Here is a 20,511-nt window from a genome sequence, read left to right as displayed (position 1 = left end):
CTGCTCAAACCTCTAAAAAATATCTCTGCAATCTGCCCTTCCTCTGAAGCTGTTATCTCTGCCCTAACTTAGACACTCAATAATGATAAAACCCTCCTATCTAGTTCTAGCTTCCTTCTATCCCAAGGGCATTCTTTACATAGCAGTTAGTTAACAAAGCAAGCTGGTTATTTCATGTTTAGAAACTTCCAAACACCTTATCTTTACTGCTGGAATCCCACTCTACTGCTCACTATTCAATCTCAAGGGCCACACCCAAAGTTCCAGTGCTTCCCTAAACCCAATACCTCTCATTCTTAGGTACCTTTGCAAATGTTTTTCCCTCTGCCTGCAAAGGCTTTCCCTACCCCATCTTTCCTATCTCCTCTTTTTCGATGCAATTCAACTGTTACTTCTTCTAAGAAGCCTTCCCCATATACTTCATGCAAAATCAGCAGTTTTATCTTGATATATCATCAGAGTACACTGTTCATATAGCTCTATTAGAGCATCTACATATAACATTATAAATTATCTGTGCACAGGTCTGTTTTCCTGTCATTCTTCCCACCCGATTCACTGCTATATATGTCTTACACTTATATGAATACCAGAGTCCATGCCTATACTGAATAAATGAATTCAACATGTTGAATATGTTCATATAAATCTGTGAGGCAAAACAATCCAAATATTAACATCCTCATTTTACAAACAGAGACACAAATGCATAGAGAAATCAAATCCCACAATACAGAATGGTAGTGGAAGCACCAATCTACTGACTCCCAGAGTCATTCATCCAAAAAGACATTACTGAGCATTTCTGTGTGCAATGCACTAAAGCACTGGATCAGAAATAATTCCCTTGGTTAAAGACTACACCTTTCTCTCTCCAGATTCTGATATCTAGGATCCTGTCTGACATATAGCTTATTCGATAAACGTGTTAAATGAAGGAAGGAAGAATGGATCTAGGTCTTCACATGAGCAAATCATAGAAGAGCACATACTCTCCTCCCCATGGTAAGAGTCTCTTACATCATATATTGTATCAAGATACTTAATAAAAATGAAGGTTTAAATAGCCATCAAATGTAACCAGAAAACACGACCTCATGACAGCTTCTAATGTAGATTCTCATCCATTCAGTCTGCATCTTTGATACTCAGGGAGCTTTGAGATACCTCTTACTAATGGGGAATGAGGACATGAGTCACAAAAGATAGTGTTCAATTACGACATTATTCCCTTCTGTACACATCCCAATGGGTCGTCCTCTTATAGCCAGAGTAGAAAGAGAAGGCATTTGTACCTTACTTGTTAATTAAAGCATTCGAAAAGCCATGGAAAACACTGATAGAAAATCTGATCAAAAAACAAAGGTGACAGATTTCATATCCTGAAAAGAAATTACGGCAAACCAGAAATTTATTCATTACATGGTAAAACACACAGTTCAGTGTTAATAAATTAATGATACTTAAGAAGTACTCTCAGCAAACTACATTAATGACTTCAAATTAACCAAGAAGAAAGGAAGAAAACTGAGTATCTTTAAAATACACATATAAATCTGATTTCTGGTCTGTCATGTAAGGAGCTTGTAAATCCTCATTCCATCCTCACAACAAAAAGTAAGAACGAATTGAAAATCAACCACTCTTCCTAAGATCTACCAGATAATTAAAGCCACAGGACAAACTACCATCCCCAAAACGGAAGAGACACATAAGGCAGATAGAAAGGATTATAATTTATTAGAGAAGCAGCCCGGAAGCAGAAACCTCCTTGGGAACCGGTACCTGGTAACTGGTATTGGAAACCCTAAACTGGAATTAAAGAATAGCTGGAGGCTCAGTTTGGACAAGTTTGAGTGTTAAAATTGCCAGGGGGACCCAGCCTTAGAGGGGCCTAAGCTTTTGTGAGTTTCACCTCCAGGATCACTACTAGATGCTCAAAGTGAAAATTTTCCCTACTACTCTGGCAGGTGGCACAGAAAAGTAGCCACTACTGACAGAGTGCAGTGGCTCACACCTGTAATCCAGCACTTTGGGAGGCTGAGGCAGGAGAATCATTTGAGCTCAGGAGTTTGAGGCCGGCCTGGGCAACATAGCGAAACCCAGTGTGTGTATGTATGTGTGTGTGTGTCTATATATATATATATATATTTTTTTTTTTTTTTTTTTTTTTTTTTTTTTTGAGACAGAGTCTCACTTTGTCACCCAGGCTGGAGTGCAGTGGTGTGGTGCAATCTCGGCTCACTGCAACTTCTGCCTTCCGGGTTCAAGCAATTCTCCTGCGTCAGCCTCCTAAGTAACTGGGATTACAGGCATGCACCACCACGCCCGGCATTTTTAGTAGAGACGGGGTTTCACCATGTTGGTCAGGCTGGTCTTGAATTCCTGACCTCATGATCCACCCGCCTTGGCCTCCTAAAGTGCTGGGATTACAGGCGTGAGCCACTACGCCCGGCCTATTTTTTTAAAAGGAAAATAAGGTAGCCTCTATGAAATATGCCCAAAGCATTCTTTTCCTCTAAACAATGTCTGTCCTCAAAAGAAACTATCTTACCAGAGTCTAACAGACTTGGTGGAAGGCAAACACCCAACGCCAGCCCCTACTAGCCTTCTTGTCTCATCGAAGAGGTAAATAAAACAAAACTGAGAACTTGTAAAGGTCACATCCTAGGGACACGGGGTCACTAAGAGCTAATCATAAAACTATGATCTAATCACAGAACTACAGAACACTTCCCTTCCATACGTTACCACCACATTAATGTTTGCACAGCTTGATTCCTAATTGCCAAAACTTGGGAACAAACAAGATAGGTGAATGGATAAACAAACTGTGGTACATCCAGACAACGGAACAGTATCCGGTGTTAAGAAGTGGTAAGTAAACTATGAAGCCACAAAAAAAGACAAGGAAAAAAACCTAACTGTATATTGCTAAGTGAAAAGGGTCAGTCTAAAAAGGCTACACACATATCATATGATTCCAATTATATGACATTCTGCAAAAGGCAAAACTATGGAGACAATTAAGAGATCAGTGGGAGGTTAGACGCAGTGGCTCACACCTGTAATCCCACACTTTGGGAGGCCAAGGCGAGCGGATCACGAGGTCAGGAGATCGAGACCATCCTGGCCAACATGGTAAAACCCTGTCTCTATTAAAAAAACAAAAATTAGCCGGGAGAGGTGGCATGTGCCTATAGTCCCAGCTACTAGGGAGGCTGAGGCAGGAGAATCACTTGAATCCAGGAGGTGGAGTTGCAGTGAGCCAAGGGTTTGTAGTTAAAAAGGAAGGGTTGAACAGGTAGAACACATGACATCTTTAGAGCAGTGGTTCTGTACTGTAATGGTGAATACATGTGCTATCTATTTGTCCAAACCCATAGAATGTACAAGACAAAAAGTGAACCTTAATGTAAATTATGGATTTTAGTTAATAATAATGTATCAATTCTGGCCCAACAATTCTAACAAAGGTAGATTAATTAAAGCAATACGTTAATAACAGTAGAAATGAGAGTAGGAAAAGGTGAAGAGGTATGAATATTCTCTGTACTTTTGGCTCAATTTTCTGTAAACCTAAACTTCTAAAAAAAAAAGTCTTATTTATTTAAAAAGCTAATAACGCACACAGACACAATCACATGCAAATTTGTGCCACAGAGGATTTGAAATTGAATCAAGTCTAAAGGGTCTTGATATAGCAGTACGCTTCATGGTACCATAGAAAAATTTCAGAATTCATGGGTGGGCTTATTTTACTTATTTTATTTTATATTTTTATTTTATTATTTTATATTTTCTTTTATTTTACTTATTTTTTATTTTATATTTTATTTTATTTTACTTATATATTATTTATTTATTTTATTATTATTTTTGAGACAGGGTGTCACTCTGTCACCCAGGCTGGAGTGGAGTGACATGATTATAGCTCAATGTAACCCCAAACTCCTAGGCTCAAGCAATCCTTTTGCCTCAGTCTCTCCAGTTACAGATGCATACCACCATGCCCAGCTGACCTTCTATTTTTATTTTTTGTAGGGAGGGGTTCTTGTTACGTTGCCAAGGCTGGTTGTACTCGTGGCCTCAAGCAATACACCTACCTCAGCCTTCCAAAGCACTGAGATTATACGCATGGGATTATAGGCATGAACCATCATGCCTAGCCCAGAATTCATGTTTTAGTGTTTAAAATGATAAGCGGGCACAGTATGCAATCAATAAAAGTGTCTTCCTTCTACATCTTGAGGCAAAGCTTAGCTGTGTGTCTTACAGAATAAAATTGAAAGCACAACAAAGTTTAAAATACATACTTTTTGGATCCCACAATTCCATTTTCAAGAATTTTTCCTGTACCCCAAAAATCCATATAATTATTATATCAATTTTTTTAAAAAAGTATTTTTTAAATGAATGTTTCCTACAGCTGCACTTAAAATACATGTGTATAAGAATGTAAGCAGAATTATTATATTTAGTAAACTTCACTTTTGTTTCGTATTTACAGTAAAACTGCAAAGATAGAGCAATATCTTACATTAGTATAGTGCATTTACTAAAATTAATGGACCAATATTGATACACTGCTATGAAGTAAAGTCCTTATTTTGTTCAGACTTCCTTAGTTTTTACTTGATGACCTTTTCTGTTCTAGGATCCCATCTGGGATACTACATTACATTTAGCTATTATATATACTGCAAAACAAACAATATATCTCCTTAAAATATGAAGGACTGGGGAGAACTGAAGATAATTAGGATACAGGGGAGCTCTCTACCTTTCCTCTGCCTAAAAGCAGGACAGAGAATTACAAAAACAAAAGGTCTTTCTATCCTCCCCCTTGTTCCTGCCTAAAAACAGGATGTAAATTTTCCTTTACAACCCATATCAGCTCAGAGATGGCACCAGAGGAATCCGCAAGCCGACTTTGCCCCATTAGCTTCCCCATACCTTTACCTTCCCCATACATTTTCACACCCTTGGAAGCCTGGGACTGCTTTCCTTTGTCCTATCACTTCTCTAAAATGAATTGTTCTTTGTTGAAGGTGATAATAAAAACCAGAGTTTTAAGCCACTACTTGGAGTTACTTTTTGGCCTCGGGATGTGCATTTATCTGTTAATAAACTTGCTGTCTCTTGTTAATTTGTCTTTTGTTACAGGAGTCTGTCCCAATTACCAACCTATGAGGACTGAGGAAAATATAATTTTTTCTCCCCTTCATGTTGGCATAGTTGGCGGATATTCTGAGCCACTTCACTCGCTCTGGGACCTGCAGACACAATCCTGGGAGAACAGAACAGGTAGAAGCTGGTAGGAAAAGAATATTCTTACAAAGGCAGCTCTCCCAAGTCTCTACCTGTAGTGCCTGGTCAACAGGGGAAAGTAAAAATTTTTCCTTGTTCCTTCCTTTCCAAATTCAGATTGGCAGGAAAAAAACATTTGAAATTAAAAAAGAAAAAAAAATTGTTCTTTGAATTTGTGACTCCTGTAGATTTGGTTTGGGTACATACTGATGACTGATCTTTAGCCACCCAGAAAAGGCCTTTGTTTTCCTTGTCTCTCTTCTTTTTTTTTTTTTTCTTTTTTTGGTGTGGTTTGTCATAAAAAGGAAAATCATAAGAAGATTCTCCTTCCATCTTGCTGTATGTTTTGAGAGCTTGGCTTTTGCAACAAGCAAGGTTTTTCTCTCTGGTCTCCACCAGTCCCAGGGGCACGAATTGTCAGATTTGTATCAGCAGCAGCTATCCAGCTGGCTAGGAGTCTAAAACATGTTTGTCCAGCCATTCCAGCTCTCAAGGAACATTCTCTTAATTGTCTTAACATTCACTGCCTTGTTAACAATGAGGGTCTTCGCTTTCTTAGGCTGTGGTTGGATGAAACTGGATCTTGAGGGGAACTGCATCTTTTTCATCCTACCCTCTTTGGAATGTAATTCTTGCATCTATGGTTTTAAGTCATAAAGAGGCTTATTGTTAGCAAACCCCCAAACACACCCCATGGGCAGCTTCTGTTTTTCTGTTTGTCTTAGTGACTACTGTCTCTTTTTGTCTTCCATCTCTTGGTGGCACACAGGTTATTGGGCCTTTCTTCCTTCTACCTGTCTTTTGGGAGTGGTGTGGCTCTTGGAAGGGCTGCATCTTCTACACTCCCTCTTTGAAGACGTTGGTTAAAGCCTTAAAGGGCTTCTTGGTTTTAGTCTCATGCATGGTTGTAGTTTTGGTCTTGAGTCAGTTGTAATATATAACTTTGGTATAGAATTTTGGTTTACATTTGTTTCTTAGTCTATCTGGGTTGCTATAAATGAATACCCGAAGCTGGGTCATTTGTAAAGAAGTTTATTTGGCCCATGGTTCTGCAGGCTGTACAAGGAACATGGCATCAGCGTCTGTTTCTGTTTCTGTTCCGGCTGCTTCCACCCCTGGCAGAAGGTGAAGGAAACCAGGCGTGTGGAACGATCATATGGTGAGAGAGGAAAGCAGGAGAGAAGGGAAAGGTGTTATGCACTTTTAAACAAGGAGCTCTCAGGGGAACTCTCAGGGAGGCTAGTAGACAACTCTTCTAGCTTCATTACTCATTGCTACAAGGTACGAAAAAGTAGGCATTACTAGGACAAAAGCACCTGGCCATTCATGAGGGATCCAGCCCCATGACCCAAACACCTCCCATTAAGGTCTCACCTCCAACATTACGGAATCAAATTTCAACATGAGATTTTGGGGGACAAATATCCAAACTTCCAAACTATAGAAATTTGCCTGTTTCTTTCTCTCCTAAGCTAAAATGGAACTATACTTTTGGGGGAAAAAATGATTTATTAAAACACTGCAGGCCAGGCACCATGGCTCACGTCTGTAATCCCAGCACTTTGGGAGGCCAAGACAGGCTGACTGCTTGAAATCAGGAGTTCAAGACCAGCCTGAGCAGCATGGTGAAACCCTGTCTGTACAAAAAATACCAATACTAGCCAGGCATAGTGGCACACACCTGTAGTTCCAGCTACTCGGGAGGCTGAGGTGGGAGGATGGTTGGAGCTCAAGAGGTTGAGGCTGCAGTGAGTCATGATCATGCCACTGCACTCCAGCCTGGGTGACAGAGCGAGATGCTGTCTCAAAAAACAAAAAACAAAAGAAAACAAAAAAAAAATTCCAAAGGCAAATAGCACTAAAGTTGAAACAGAAGTCTTTTTATTTCTATCTCAGTTGGAAATCTCCCTGATAACACAAGTTAAAGATAATGCAATTAGATAAACAAGTCAGTCCATTGATATGCAGACTGCAACCGAAACTCTCTGAGGAATTAAAAACAACCCTCCATGTCTTGCAAATTGTTTACAAAAATAGGATGTGCCTCTAAAAGCAATTCAAAGCCCACTTATTCTAACTAATCCCAAATCTCACCTATTCATCTCAGGATGCTAGCAAATGCTGTACAACATCAGGACATTGAAATCAGTACTGTCCTGCACTTAAGAAAAAGAAGGAAAAGCTGAAATACTAATTACCCTAGGCCTCTAGTAGGCAAATAAGCCCCCCAAACTCTTGTTTTATAGATGTCTGTGGTCAGAAGTTGGCTTAATTGAAAGTGTTATTCAGATTACAATGCATTTTTGAGGCCTCTTTGTTGTATTGGATCCAACTGTCATTTATAAATTAGTGAGTTTTATATTATTATACGATCTTATGGCTGAACATTTAAATGAAAGCTGTAATATCTTGTTTGTATTTTTTACGTGTACATGTTTTCTTTCCTCTTTCTTTCTTCTTTTTTTTTTTTTCTTTTTTGAGACGGAGTCTCGCACTATTGCCCAGGATAGAGTGCAGTGGTGTGATCTCGGCTCACTGCAACTTCCGCCTCCCCGGTTGAAGTGATTGTCCTGCCTCAGCCTCCAGAGTAGCCGGGACTTCAGGCGCGTGCCACCACGCCTGGCTAATTTTTCGTAGTTTTAGTAGAGACGGGGTTTCACCATGTTAGCCAGGATGGTCTCCATCTCCTGACCTCGTGATCTGCCCGCCTTGGCCTCCCAAAGTGCTGGGATTACAGGCGTGAGCCGCCGTGCGCCGGCCTGTATACATGTTTTCATATATGTCACTGGTTGTTTTTACATGGTTATAAAATGCTTTCGGCCAGGCACGGTGCCTCACACCTGTTAGTAATCCCAGCACTTTGGGAGGCCGAGGCGGGCGGATCATGAGGTCATGAGATCGAGACCATCCTGGCTAACATGGTGAAACCCCATCTCTACTAAAAAAAATACAAAAATTAACCAGGCGTGATGGCGGGCGCTGTAGTCCCAGCTACTCCGGAGACCGAGGGAGAAGAATGGCGGGAGTCCAGGAGGCAGAGCTTGCCGTGAGCCAAGATCACGCCACTGCACTCCAGCCTGGGCGACAGAGCGAGACTCGGTCTCAAAAAAATTAAATTAAATTAAATTTAATTTAATTTAATTTAATTTAAAAATTTTTTAAATGCTTTCAAGAAATTTCACATTGGCTTAAAGATAAATGTGCAGTCATAAATTAAATTTACTTAAAGCTCCTAAGATTTAGAAACTAACCCAAATACTTTTCAGGTTCACGTGACTTGGGCAAATAAGACTAGTTTAATAGTGTTAGTTTAGTGAAAACAACTATGTCTTCTAAGTTACAAGAAAAAAATACCACATATAATTAACTTTAGAGTTCCTGCTTGGGTAGTAACTACCTAACTTATACGTGCTAAAAAATGGATAAGAGAAAAATAACCTGAGATGATGCCTAGCTTTGACTGTCTCATAAAATTTTCCAAGCATAACTATTAAAATGAGTGAATTAAACAAATCAGATATAGCAGGGTAAGAGTTTATACAGGTAGTTTTAAAATAATATATTTTATAATATGTTTACTTACAAAGGTTTCACAATCTCTTTGGTTACCACATTCTTAGAGTTTTGTGAAATTAAATTAAATGATGAATATTCATTGAGTATATCGATCATTTTCAAGTAAGATAAAATGTTTAAACATTAATTGCTAAATATAAATTTAAGTTTATCTACTTTTGGCTTCTCATTGCAAAGAAACTAAAGATATCTGAGTCTGTTAGCAAGCTTTAAAAATTATACTTTGAGGAAACACATATTTCTAAGATATTATAAAGTGGTATTAGTCTATGGAATGCTGGTTCAAAATTCCTAAGGATTAAAACTCTACTATATGTAATTAAGGCTACTAGAAATAAGAGGAACAATTCTGTATGCAAAGTTTACAAGTAAAATAAGATGTATTTTTTGGTGAGAAAGTTATAAGCAAGATATGAGGATCTGTTTTTGTTGAAGAAAGGAGTGATTTTGTCTAAGTAAATGTTATTTAAAGGTTGAAAAATGAATGAAGAAATGATATACAGAAAACCAAATGGATACAGAAAGTTGGGAAGAGAAAAGAGAGCAAGAGAAAGTCTTGTGTGGTTAAACTAACAAAAGTTGAATTAATTTATTATGAGATTTAAAATAGAGCCTTGATATCTAAAGTACACTGATACAAAACTAAAATTTGGTCTTTTTTAAAAACAAGATTTTCCTATAGTATTGATAAGAGAAAATAGATTTTTGTTCACCTTTTTAGTGAACTGTAGAGACAGAGAGAGAAGGGGAAAGAGGGAAGGGGAAGAGGGAAGGGGAAGAGGGAAGGGGAAGAGGAAGGGGAGATTCTGTGTTTCATCAAGATGATTCCCTGTGTTTCACATTGTCTTTATTGGGTCTTTGATTACTTTAGAAAATTGAGTTAAAGAGTTAAGGTTTTTCTACAACTATATACCTTCCTATTTGCTTTCGAAGCCTTTATCACTCTGATTAAATGAATATTATTACACAATCAGAATGACTATTATTTCACAGTGACCTGTGATCCTATTTTGATTGTTCTGAATCTTATTTACAAACTTCCCAAAGTCAAATTGTAAATGATGTCTTTTTTACCTTAAACTAACTTTAGGATTTCCAGAGGGCTCCCTAGAAGTCTGAAAGTGACATATTAAACCCATTAGGTTTATTCTGCATGCTAAATTATATGAGAAACATTGTCAAATAACATGTAATGCTAACCTTTGAGTTATTACTTGTATGAATATGTCATTGATGTGTTTCAAAACTATGAGAGTCCCAGAAATCTAATATGCTATCTGGATTGCTATCTGGAGTTGCTGTATTTCACAAACAACCAAATTTCCTTGTCAACTGCATTATTATCATAATGAACTCCCATCAGATCTTTAACCATGGCCTTTTTAAGTCTTGTTGTCCACATTTATTATAACTACTTTATTCTGATAATCTTTCTAAAAACTTTTTGCAAGCAATTATAATCCTAAAGCATTGGGTCTTCAGGGAGGTATACGGGAAGAACAAAAAGAACTCTGACATGTACAGGTCTCTGATAACTTTAAGGAAATACCAGTGGACTGTGTATGAATTCCAGAACTCCAAAGGAGACACTGAACTCCTAATATTGCTAACATCGAGCAGAATTAAGAATTACATGGGACTAAAATGATGAGGGACTGTGATTTTTATGACTTTTTTGTTAGAAACACTACTGATTCTTTTATTTTCCAGATTTAGGAAAACATTTTCTTCTTTTGCGCTATCTATAGCTTACAACTATTTGGTAAAGTATACTTTCGCAAATAGAATGGAAACATTTACTTTTCTTCCTTAGCTGATCCCTCCAAAATTTGGAAACTATTCATGAGTATTCTTATTTTTAGGATAATATGGGCATTTGCATAAGTTCAATAAGAATCCGTTCTTCTTTTAATAGGACACAATTGAAAACACTGGTTATATTGCCAAAGTTTGATGGGAATGTCATATTTTCTGATATGACCAAACAGTTTTTGGGAACTGAGGTCCCTAGAGGAACCTCAGTTTAATGGAGCCAACAAAGGCACCTTAAAAAAACTGGCCTCGTACCTTGAATACATGGTTCAAATGGTTGCCTAGGTGGGTAAAGAATGTCACCTTCCTGACAGGCCCAGGAACATCAGGAATCTAGGGCAGAGAGATATCTATCCAAGACTACTATAGGCACAATCTGATGTTGAGTCCTGAGCTTGGCTTCTTAGCCTAAGGAGGCATTTTTTTAAGCCTAATCTGAGATTCCTTATGAAGAGTTCCAGCAAAGCAGATTTTAAAAGGGCTTACATAGTCAATCATGATTCTTGCTGCACTTGTGCAAATAATTAGGCAAAGTATAATAGACAAAAACTTATTTTACAAATAAACTGGTCTTACTGGTTCTCTTTGGTAGAAATTAGTGTGAGAGAGAAAAAATGTTCTCAGAAAAATAATAGTTCAGAAACTATAGCTCACCCATTACTAGATTCTAGCCCTGTTCATTGTTTTTTGAGATTTTATTATTTACCTGCAATCTGGAATGGATCCTGAATTCTTTCAGTTTTTTCTAGTATCTGGCTGTGAGTCTCCAAACTAACATTTCCAATTTTTCTCCCACCCTTTGGACCTGGAATCACTGAAATTAAAATTGGGCTTTTTCTGAAGCTATGCAAGCTAAAGCTGGAGAACTTGACACAAACATCAGAGAAATTACCACAACAGCTTTTGTATAGACAACCTTTATGATATTTAATCTACAAACAAGGAAAATCTGTCAGATTGCAACTGCCTGCCCCACTCCAGGTGAAGACACTTTGAGCCTAAGATAAATAAATCCTCTCAAATGGCTGCTCTCCAGACTCAGAAACTAATTTATAGACTGCTCTAAACATTAACCTTGCTTTTTCTTTTTTTTCCATAGAAATGTCTCTTACTAAGTTTTTGTATGCTTACACCATATAGAAACCTAACATTAAAGAGATCACCCATAACACCACCTCTTGAAATAAAACATGACTGTTTACCTAAACTAACCTAGTTTCAGGACTAAGAGACTGACTCAGTAAGATATGAGACAAATATACTTAAATCTGTTATTTTCTTCTGGTTTTCTTCCCCTTTGCCAATCACTTACCTCACAACCATCTCTCTCCAAAACTACCAGCCTAGCACATAGTATGTGAGACTTTCTGAAAGTAAAGTTTCAAAGGAAGGAACTGAAGGAAACCAGCCTATCTCCCCAAAATATGAAAGATCTTTGAGCTAAAGATAATTAGGATGCAGGCAAACTCTCTGCCTTCCCTCTGCCTAAAAGCAGGACACAGAATTACAAAGCCAAAAGGTCTATCTTCTCCCCATTTCCCACGTAAAAACAAGATACACATTCTCCTTTACAACCCATATCACTTCAGAGACGGTGGCAGATTCTGCGAGTAGACTTTACCCCAGGAGTTTCCGCAGAAACTCACCTTCCCGCATTCTCCTGCCTTTGGAAGCGGGAACTGCTTCCCTTTGTCCTAACACTTTTCTAAATGTATTGTTCTTTGTTGCAGACAGTATGTTGAGCCACTGTTTTTCTCCCTTGCGACGTGCACTGCATGCCTTAATAAACTTGCTTGTTCATATGTCTTTTGTTACAGGTATCTGTCCCAATTATGAACTTACAAGGAATTGAGGGAAAAATTTTTTCTCCCCTTCAATCCTTAAGGCATCTCTTGACTATGACAGTTTCTCAGACTTTGCTCATTTTTATGACCTTAACAGTTTGGAGAAGTGCTGATCAGGTATTTTGCAGAACGTCTCTCAGTAGGGATTTGCTGATAGTTTCCTCATGAGTCGACTGGGTTTACGGGTTTTTAGGGGAAGACCACAGAGGTAAAATGCCAATTCATCACATCACACTATCATGCTATCAACATGACTTAGCATTGTTCATGATGGCCTTGATCAACTAGCTGACGTAGTGTTTGTCAGGTTTCTCCACTGTAAAGTTACTTGTTCCCCCTTTTCCATATTGTAGTCTTTGGAAGGAATTCACTATGTGCTGCCCACACTTAAGAATCAGGGAGTTAGGCCGAGTACGGTGGCTCACACCTATAATCTCAGCATTTTGGGAGGCCGAGGCAGGCGGATCACGAGGTCAGGAGATCGAGACCATCATGGCTAACACAGTGAAACCCCATCTCTACTAAAAATACAAAAAGTTAGCTGGGCGTGGTGGCGGGGGCCTGTAGTCCCAGCTACTCGGGAGGCTGAGGCAGGAGAATGGCATGAATCTGGGAGACGGAGCTTGCCGCGAGCCAAGATTACACCACTGCACTCCAGCCTGCGCGACAGAGCGAGACTCCGTCTCAAAAAAAAAAAAAGAATCAGGGAGTTATGATACACCACTTTGAGGGGGAACGTCTACATAAATTATTTGGAATTGCTCTGCATGGGAGATTTGTCTTTAATCATTTATTTATATCAGTATCAACTCACAAATATTACTTCATACTTTGAATTATAATCCAATATTCTGTTGTTCAGAGTTCCATCTTTGGACATTGGAAGTTCTTTCCATTGGCTCTTGTGTCTCTGACAGACAGTAGCTTCCCTCTTACCTACCATTTCACTCTCCAGAGTTTCAGTTACCCATGGCCAACATGGTATGAAAACAGATGATTACAGTACAATGAGATATTTTGAGAGAGAGAGAGAGACTACATTCACATAACTCTTATTATGATATATTGTTATAATTGTTCTATCTTATGAGTTATTATTGTTAATCTCTCATTGTGCCTAATTTATAAATTAAACTTTATCACAGGTATGTATGCATAGGAAAAAACTTTGTATATATAGGGTTTGTTATTTTCCATGATTTCAGGCAGCTACTGCAGGTGTTGTAACGCAGCTTCCTCCGTGGAGAAGTGGGGACTGCTGTATCTCCATCAATGTTGGCTTATCAGTTGGTGGACTTCCTTAGTTTCCAGCACTACAAGATGCTCTAGGCTCATCTTGTATACTTCCTGCCCCTTTCCTAAAATTAGCCATTTCTCCTAGGAACCCTGTTCCTTTTATTCAAGAATGGCATTAGAAGCCAAGTTCTGGACTCTACATGTGCTCATTGATACTGGTGCCTCTAGGCTCTCTCAGCTGACAGAGCAAGAAAATATATGTATATACTAACCAAAATATATATATTATATTTTATAATATATAATATATATACATATATTTCTATGTGTAACCATCCATACCTGTATTAAGCTAAACATGAGTTCATACTGATGTCTCCAATACCAATCCATTACCAAAAGCATTTTCTTTTTAGAGAGATGGGATCTCACTATGTTGCCCAGGCTGGTCTCAAATTCCTGGGCTCAAGGTATCCTCCTACCTCACCCTCCCAAAGTGCTAGGATTATAGGCGTGAGCCAACACAACCAGCCCAGAAGCATTATTTGTAATAGCAAAAACAAAGAAAGAAAGATAGAAATGTCCATCCAGTGGACATTAAGTACACTGTGGTATGTCTGTACATTGGAACATTATTCAATCAATCTTTAATGATTTAATGCTACATGTACTAATATAAAAAATTACATATTACATGATAAATATATATGCACATACAAACACAATTTCTGGAAGGAAAGAAAATAAAAGGCTAACAGTAGTTAACTTTGAGAAATGGGAACGGGGTCATAGCATGCATTGTCAATGTAGTGATTTCATCCTCAAGGAGACAAGAGAAAAGATCTTGGATATTACAATGGCTTATGGCCCTTCAAAGAGTCACAGTGCATAAAATGCCTAAAAAGTTTCCTTAGGAGAGTGATAATGAAATAAAGATTGAGAAACAATGGGTCAGATAGAATAGGTAATCGTACTTTTCACTTTACACACTTGTTTTCTATGAGTATGTGTTTATTTTTGCCTTTATTTTAAAAAAGGTTCACAGCTGGGTGCGGTGGCTCACGCCTACAATCCCAGCACTTTGGGAGGCCGAGGCAGGTGGATCACGAGGTCAGGAGTTTGAGACTAGCCTGACCAACACAGTGAAAGCCCGTCTCTACTAAAAATACAAAAACTAGCCGGGTGTGGTGGCACATGCCTGTAGTCCCAGCTACTCAGGAAGTTGAGGCGGTAGAATTGCTTGAACCTGGGAGGCGGAGGCTGCAGGGAGCCGAGACCACGCCATTGCACTCCAGCCTGGGTGACAAAGTGAGACTCTGTCTCAAATAAATAAATACATACATAAATAAATTAAATTAAGGTAATAGTGAAATTCTGACTAGAAGACACAGTTCCTTAGCCCATGCTGCATGTCCATCTCATGGGTGGTTGCCAAACTGCTGTTTTTCAGCAACCGCTCCCTAACTTTAGGAGGAAAATGCATTGTTGATAAGTACCTGGTGATTCAGATACAGCTGGCCCTTGTACCACACTTTGAAAAATACTGATGTAAAACCAAGTTTGCACTTGAAAACAAGGCAACATTTAATTCCAAACAGTTTTCTACTGGCTGATCTCATATGTACCCAAGATTGTCAATGCTTCCGTTTTCCCAGACTGACATGGTCATTGTGGTAGGCAATAGTTTCAGACTGTTTTATCAAAATAATGCTCCAGTTATTTCCTGGCCTAGAAGCTAAGGGAATACCAAATGCATCTTTTAATTACTAACGTTCTGTAAGAATAAGCTTGACTAGATTTCCATGTGAACCTTAAGTATCATCTCAATAATCTTGGGGAAAACAATACTAACTCTAAAGGTGAAAGGAGGTTTAAAATTGCTTTAAAACCAATTACCTCACCATAGGAAATCCATTTTAAATACTGTTAGCCCAAGAATTGCCCATGACTGGGGTGGTGGTGGTTGTTTTCCTCTTATGTGAGTATGTCCTTATTATTAAATAACCATCTTTCTTCAAAATTTCATCAAGTTGGAAATGGCATGGCATTACTATACTTAATAGTTTAGCGGACATGTGTTGTCTGTGTCGGCCCAGTCAGCATCCTCCTGGTAGTGGCACCCCATTCTGTTTTGGACTACTCCTCCAATCTTTGCAGGGGCTGCCAATTAAAGTATCCTGCCCTCCCGTGGTCAAAGAATTTGAATACATGAGATTGGCCAAACTAGGCCAATCAGACACTCTTCTTGGAATTTACATACCTAGCACCATCTCTAGACCAGAAACTCCTCACTAGCAGGGGCAAGGTCTTATTCAGCTCTGTCTCTCCGATGCCTAGCACAGTGCCTGGCTATGAATATTCAATGCATGTGGGCTGAATGAATTACACAGAAAATCATGCACCTTAAACAAATGCTGAACTAAGTCTATCATTTTCCCACTGAATTCCGGAGGGGGAGCAAATTGTATGATGTTTTGTAAGGGAAATATCCACTTTAGTAGCTAGGAAATATGCCTCGGAAATAGTATCCAAAGTTGCCATTTCTCCGTGCATTAAAGATGTCAATCAGTCCAATAAAATAAAGCCCCAAAAAAGACAAAAGGAGAATTACCTCATTACCTCAACATCTGCTTGAACATAAGCAATCACATACTGGCTAATTTTTTTTAAAGGGACATAATATAACTTTCTAGAAAGACATAATATAGCTAATTATACCATTCACTAGGAGGGAACATAAAATGTTTTGAAGTAATTCAGAAGTGGGTGTGATTTATAAGACATAGAGCCTAGGGAATGGTAAGTACAAATTAGAGATTGCTCATATTATGACAGACTCCGTCATTACATTTCACAACTTTTGTCAAAAGCAACCTTATTCACCATACCACTAAAGGCTTCACATTAGGGAAGGCTGCTGTCAGCTTTGTGGTTTAGAGTAGACAGGAATCTCCTTTCTGAACACTCTCCTGGGGAACTGGTTCAAATTTTAGACTTAAAACTTACTAACACAGGGGGAAATTAAGAGAGATTGCTTAATGGGTACAAACATACAGTTAGATACAAGGAGTAAGTTTTAACATTTGATAGCAAAGTAGGGTGACTACAGTTAACAACAATGTATTGTATATTTCAAAAGAGTTAGAAGAGAGGACTTGAAATGTTCCCAACTCATAGAAATGATAAATACTGGAGGCAATTGATACCCCAAATACCCTGACTTGATCATTATGCATTCTAAGCATGTAACAAAATACCCCATGTCTTCTCTAAATATGTACAAGTCTCATGTATCAGTTTAAAAAAAACTCACTAAGGAAGGACCCATATGATGTAAAAAGATTTCAAACATCACTAATAACCAGAGCGATGTAAATCTTAAAAGGTAACATTCTGCCCATTAGATTGGCAAGAATTCAAAAACTTATCAGGCTATCAAATTAATAAAGATTGCTATTAGCCAGAGTTGACCAACGTGTGGGGAAATGGGTGCTGCTGAAGGATATTTGAAGTGGTATAATCATTTTAGGGGGCACTTTTGCAATGTCTAGCAAAAGTATATGTCCATGCCCTCTAATCCAACAATCCCATTTCTTCTAAAAATCTATCCAAGAAAAAAAAAAGTAATTGTACATTTATTCATATAACTTGAATAGTAACTGTCTTCTCTTCTAGACAATTAATTTGGTGACAAGGACTGTCTAGTTCATTATTTACACTCCTAGTGCCCAGCACATGGACCTCACATATGGTGGTACTTGATAAGTATTTGTTAAAGGAATGAATATGTTTACTCAGCATTATTAAGGGAAAATAAAATATTTGATAAATAATGGTTCTTCTTGCTCACATTAAATAGGGGTAGTGGAATTATCACTCAAAATATTAACATTGTGAGTAAAAACGTAGTAACAGGTAGTAAAAATTACTATTTTCAAAAGCAAACTATGTAACCATCAGCTTACAAAATTGATCATAGTATGTACTGTTAAATGCCCAAAGACCCAGTTGTCTGTTCTTCCAAATCCCTAGCTGCCCAGTTAGTTCTATAGGTCAAACAGTAACTGAGTACTTTTGGAGTAAGTAAATTGTTTCCAGTCTGTGATCCAATGACAAGCAAACGACCTGGTTTTGAAATGTATAAAAATCACACTGTTTAAGCTGAAAAAATCCCAACACCTTTGTAACTAGACTCACTATCCCCAAAAGTGTACCTTTTAAGAAATACAACTTTGAATATCTAACTGTTCTATTACCTTTGATATGCACTTAATCAAGGAAATATATCCTCTAAAAATACCAATGCCAAGGATTTGTTTATTTTCCAATACAATGCAATAAGAGAAAGAGCCAGAAATTTAGAAATCCTTTTCTCGGGTCTCAAACCCAACATAGGAATGGAGAACGTTTTCCAAAATCAAATATAAACAATTTGCAGATTATCTACATTGTTAATCTACCCTTGAATTACATAAGAAATGAAAGGGGAAATTTTTCGTTTTTATCATTGTTTGAAAACTGACCATCCATAAGAAGATCTGATATCCACTGACAGATATTACCTAAAATTTCTGAAAGCTCCACGAATGTAAATATGAATCAAGTTTTAATGTTATGGGTTGGGGGAAGGTGTTATTAAATATAAAATACCAGTAGAATCCAGTATCTCGCTAAAATACTTGAGAAATTTCAGATAAGGGCATTCTGTCCACCCACTAAATTCACTGATGCTTGTGACTTTATCACCTCAGGATAATCTAGGATGCCAGGTAAAGGTGCTGGGAAGGCGAAAGAGACTAACATTTATCCATCACTTTCTAGATGCTGGATATCACAGAGGAATGTGTTATGTCCATTTCAGAGGTTAAATACTTTCCCCAAGGTCATACAGTAAACAGTAATGTTGAAATTTGTTTGCCAGAGTGTGGCTTCAGAAGAATCCAGATGCACTTCCCAACGGTGTTCGTGATTTTATGGAACAACAGGTAAGAGTACTGGACAGGACCTCAGGAAGTCCTCCAGTTTTGCCCTCGCTTTTAGTCAGGTCAGCCTTGACTGACCAGAAGATCCACGGAAGGGAAGAGACTCCTCCAAGTTCACAGAGCCGGTGAGCTGGGCCAAGAGAAGTCAAAGAACTGGAACTAAACACCAGGTTTTGCCACAGGGCAGGGATCCTTCCATTACATGGTCATGTCAGCAAGACATTCAGAAAAGTACATGTTCCTACACATTTTTACTTCCTTTAAATCTGTTTGGTTCCTCCCTCTCTGTTTTTATTTTTATTTTTGGAGACGGAGTTCTGCTCTTGTTGCCCAGGCTGGAGTGCAATGGCGCCATCTTGGCTCACCGCAACCTCCGCCTCCCGGCGATTCCCCTGCCTCAGCCTCCCGAGTAGCTGGCATTACAGGCATGCACCACCACTCCCGGCTAATTTTGTATTTTTAGTAGAGACGGGGTTTCTCCATGTTGGTTAGGCTGGTCTCCAACTCCCGACCTTAGGTGATCCACCCACCTCGGCCTCCCAAAGTGCTGACATTACAGGCGTGAGCCACCGCGCCCGGCTGGTCCCTCCCTTTCTTGACCCACATTCGCAGACCACCCTTTGGTCAGGATAAAAATGATAACTGTTTAAAGGTGGTAGGTTAGCATTTGGTTGTTGATCTGGTTTGGTTCAGAAGTGTGGTAACTGATGAAAAATAATTCGTTGAAGCAGTTCTTTATTAAAGGATAATCCCCAGTTACCAAGCAGTACAGAAATGTGTGCACATGGCCTGGCTCTCCTGCGCCCAGCGCCAACCCTGTTAATTCTGGAAGCTCAACATTGGCAGGATACTGACCTTGCTGACTAATAAACTGCTAAAATTCAGAAGTGATTAAAAAAAAATTATGGCCTGAAAATCCCAGCTGGGCAAGGAAAGAGGAACTAGACCGAACCCAAATGAAAAGCTGGGAAGGGTGTGAAACAGCGCTACAGGCCACCCAGCGCCAACAAATGCGTAAGGGTGGGGCCAAGCTAGCTGAGCCGCCCAAAGCAGCCAAAATATCCTGCCCCACCCGCTTCTCCCGCAAGGAAGGTGGCACCGTGCAACCTCGTCCGCACTGAATCCTCGTCCCTTCCCCCAGCTCCCCTTCGCCAGCAAACGCAACCGGCAGGCAGCGCGTCTCACGCTGCGGGGCCTGACTCGCCCCGACACTCCGCGTTATCCTCGGTCCAGGGCTTTCCTAGGCGCGCTGGCCACGGAGGACGCCTCTCCACGGGTGACGGAGCTACTGCGGTGACCACGGCGGCCGCCACGTCTCCCGCCCGGCTTCCACCTGCCCTGGCCCCAGCCCCCGGGAGCGGTCCCCGCCCACGGGCCGCGGCTGCCCACACCTGGCGCCCGCTTGCTGCCTACCTTGCTCCTTCAGACTGGTGATCAGCTGCAGCTGCTTCTCCTCGTCCGAGCTGTTCATTTTGGCGGGTGGGGCCGGGAATAAAAGGGAAAGAAGGAGCGGCGCGGGGCACACAGGGGGAGGGGGAAGGAAAAGCAAGATGCCGGTGGCTTGCGGCTCCACTACCCGGAAGTTGGATCTGCTCCCGCTCCTCCTCCTCCTGGCGCGGAGCGCGCGAGTGAGATCATCCCCACGCACCTACTCGGCGGCTGCGGCCGCTTCACCTGCAGGTGGGGCGGGGCGGCCCCGCAGTCCCGGGCAGGGGGTGGAGGGACGGGGGCGGGGCAGCAGCCGCGATCCC

The 20,511-nt window shown here is 39.8% G+C and overlaps 1 protein-coding gene across 3 annotated transcripts in view; it reads right to left on the bottom strand.

Annotated features, from left to right (window-relative positions):
• Positions 1–20,410, bottom strand: part of LOC105467359 (shootin 1) — a 121,615-nt gene extending 101,205 nt beyond the window's left edge. The window contains exon 1 of one of the 3 annotated variants that reach the window (XM_071069060.1): positions 20,174–20,410. In XM_071069060.1, the coding sequence (XP_070925161.1) occupies positions 20,174–20,231 (58 nt within the window). In that variant the 5' untranslated portion in view covers positions 20,232–20,410. The remainder of the gene's footprint in view (positions 1–20,173) is intronic. The other 2 variants (XM_011716911.3, XM_011716922.3) reach the window with 2 other exon arrangements.
• Positions 20,411–20,511: the final 101 nt, after the last annotated feature.

The sequence above is a fragment of the Macaca nemestrina genome, chromosome 9, assembly GCF_043159975.1.
Source record: "Macaca nemestrina isolate mMacNem1 chromosome 9, mMacNem.hap1, whole genome shotgun sequence".
In the NCBI taxonomy this organism is placed as follows: domain Eukaryota; kingdom Metazoa; phylum Chordata; class Mammalia; order Primates; family Cercopithecidae; genus Macaca; species Macaca nemestrina.
The sequence above is the reverse complement of the archived record's forward strand: the minus strand, read 5'-3'. Positions and strand labels throughout refer to the sequence as shown.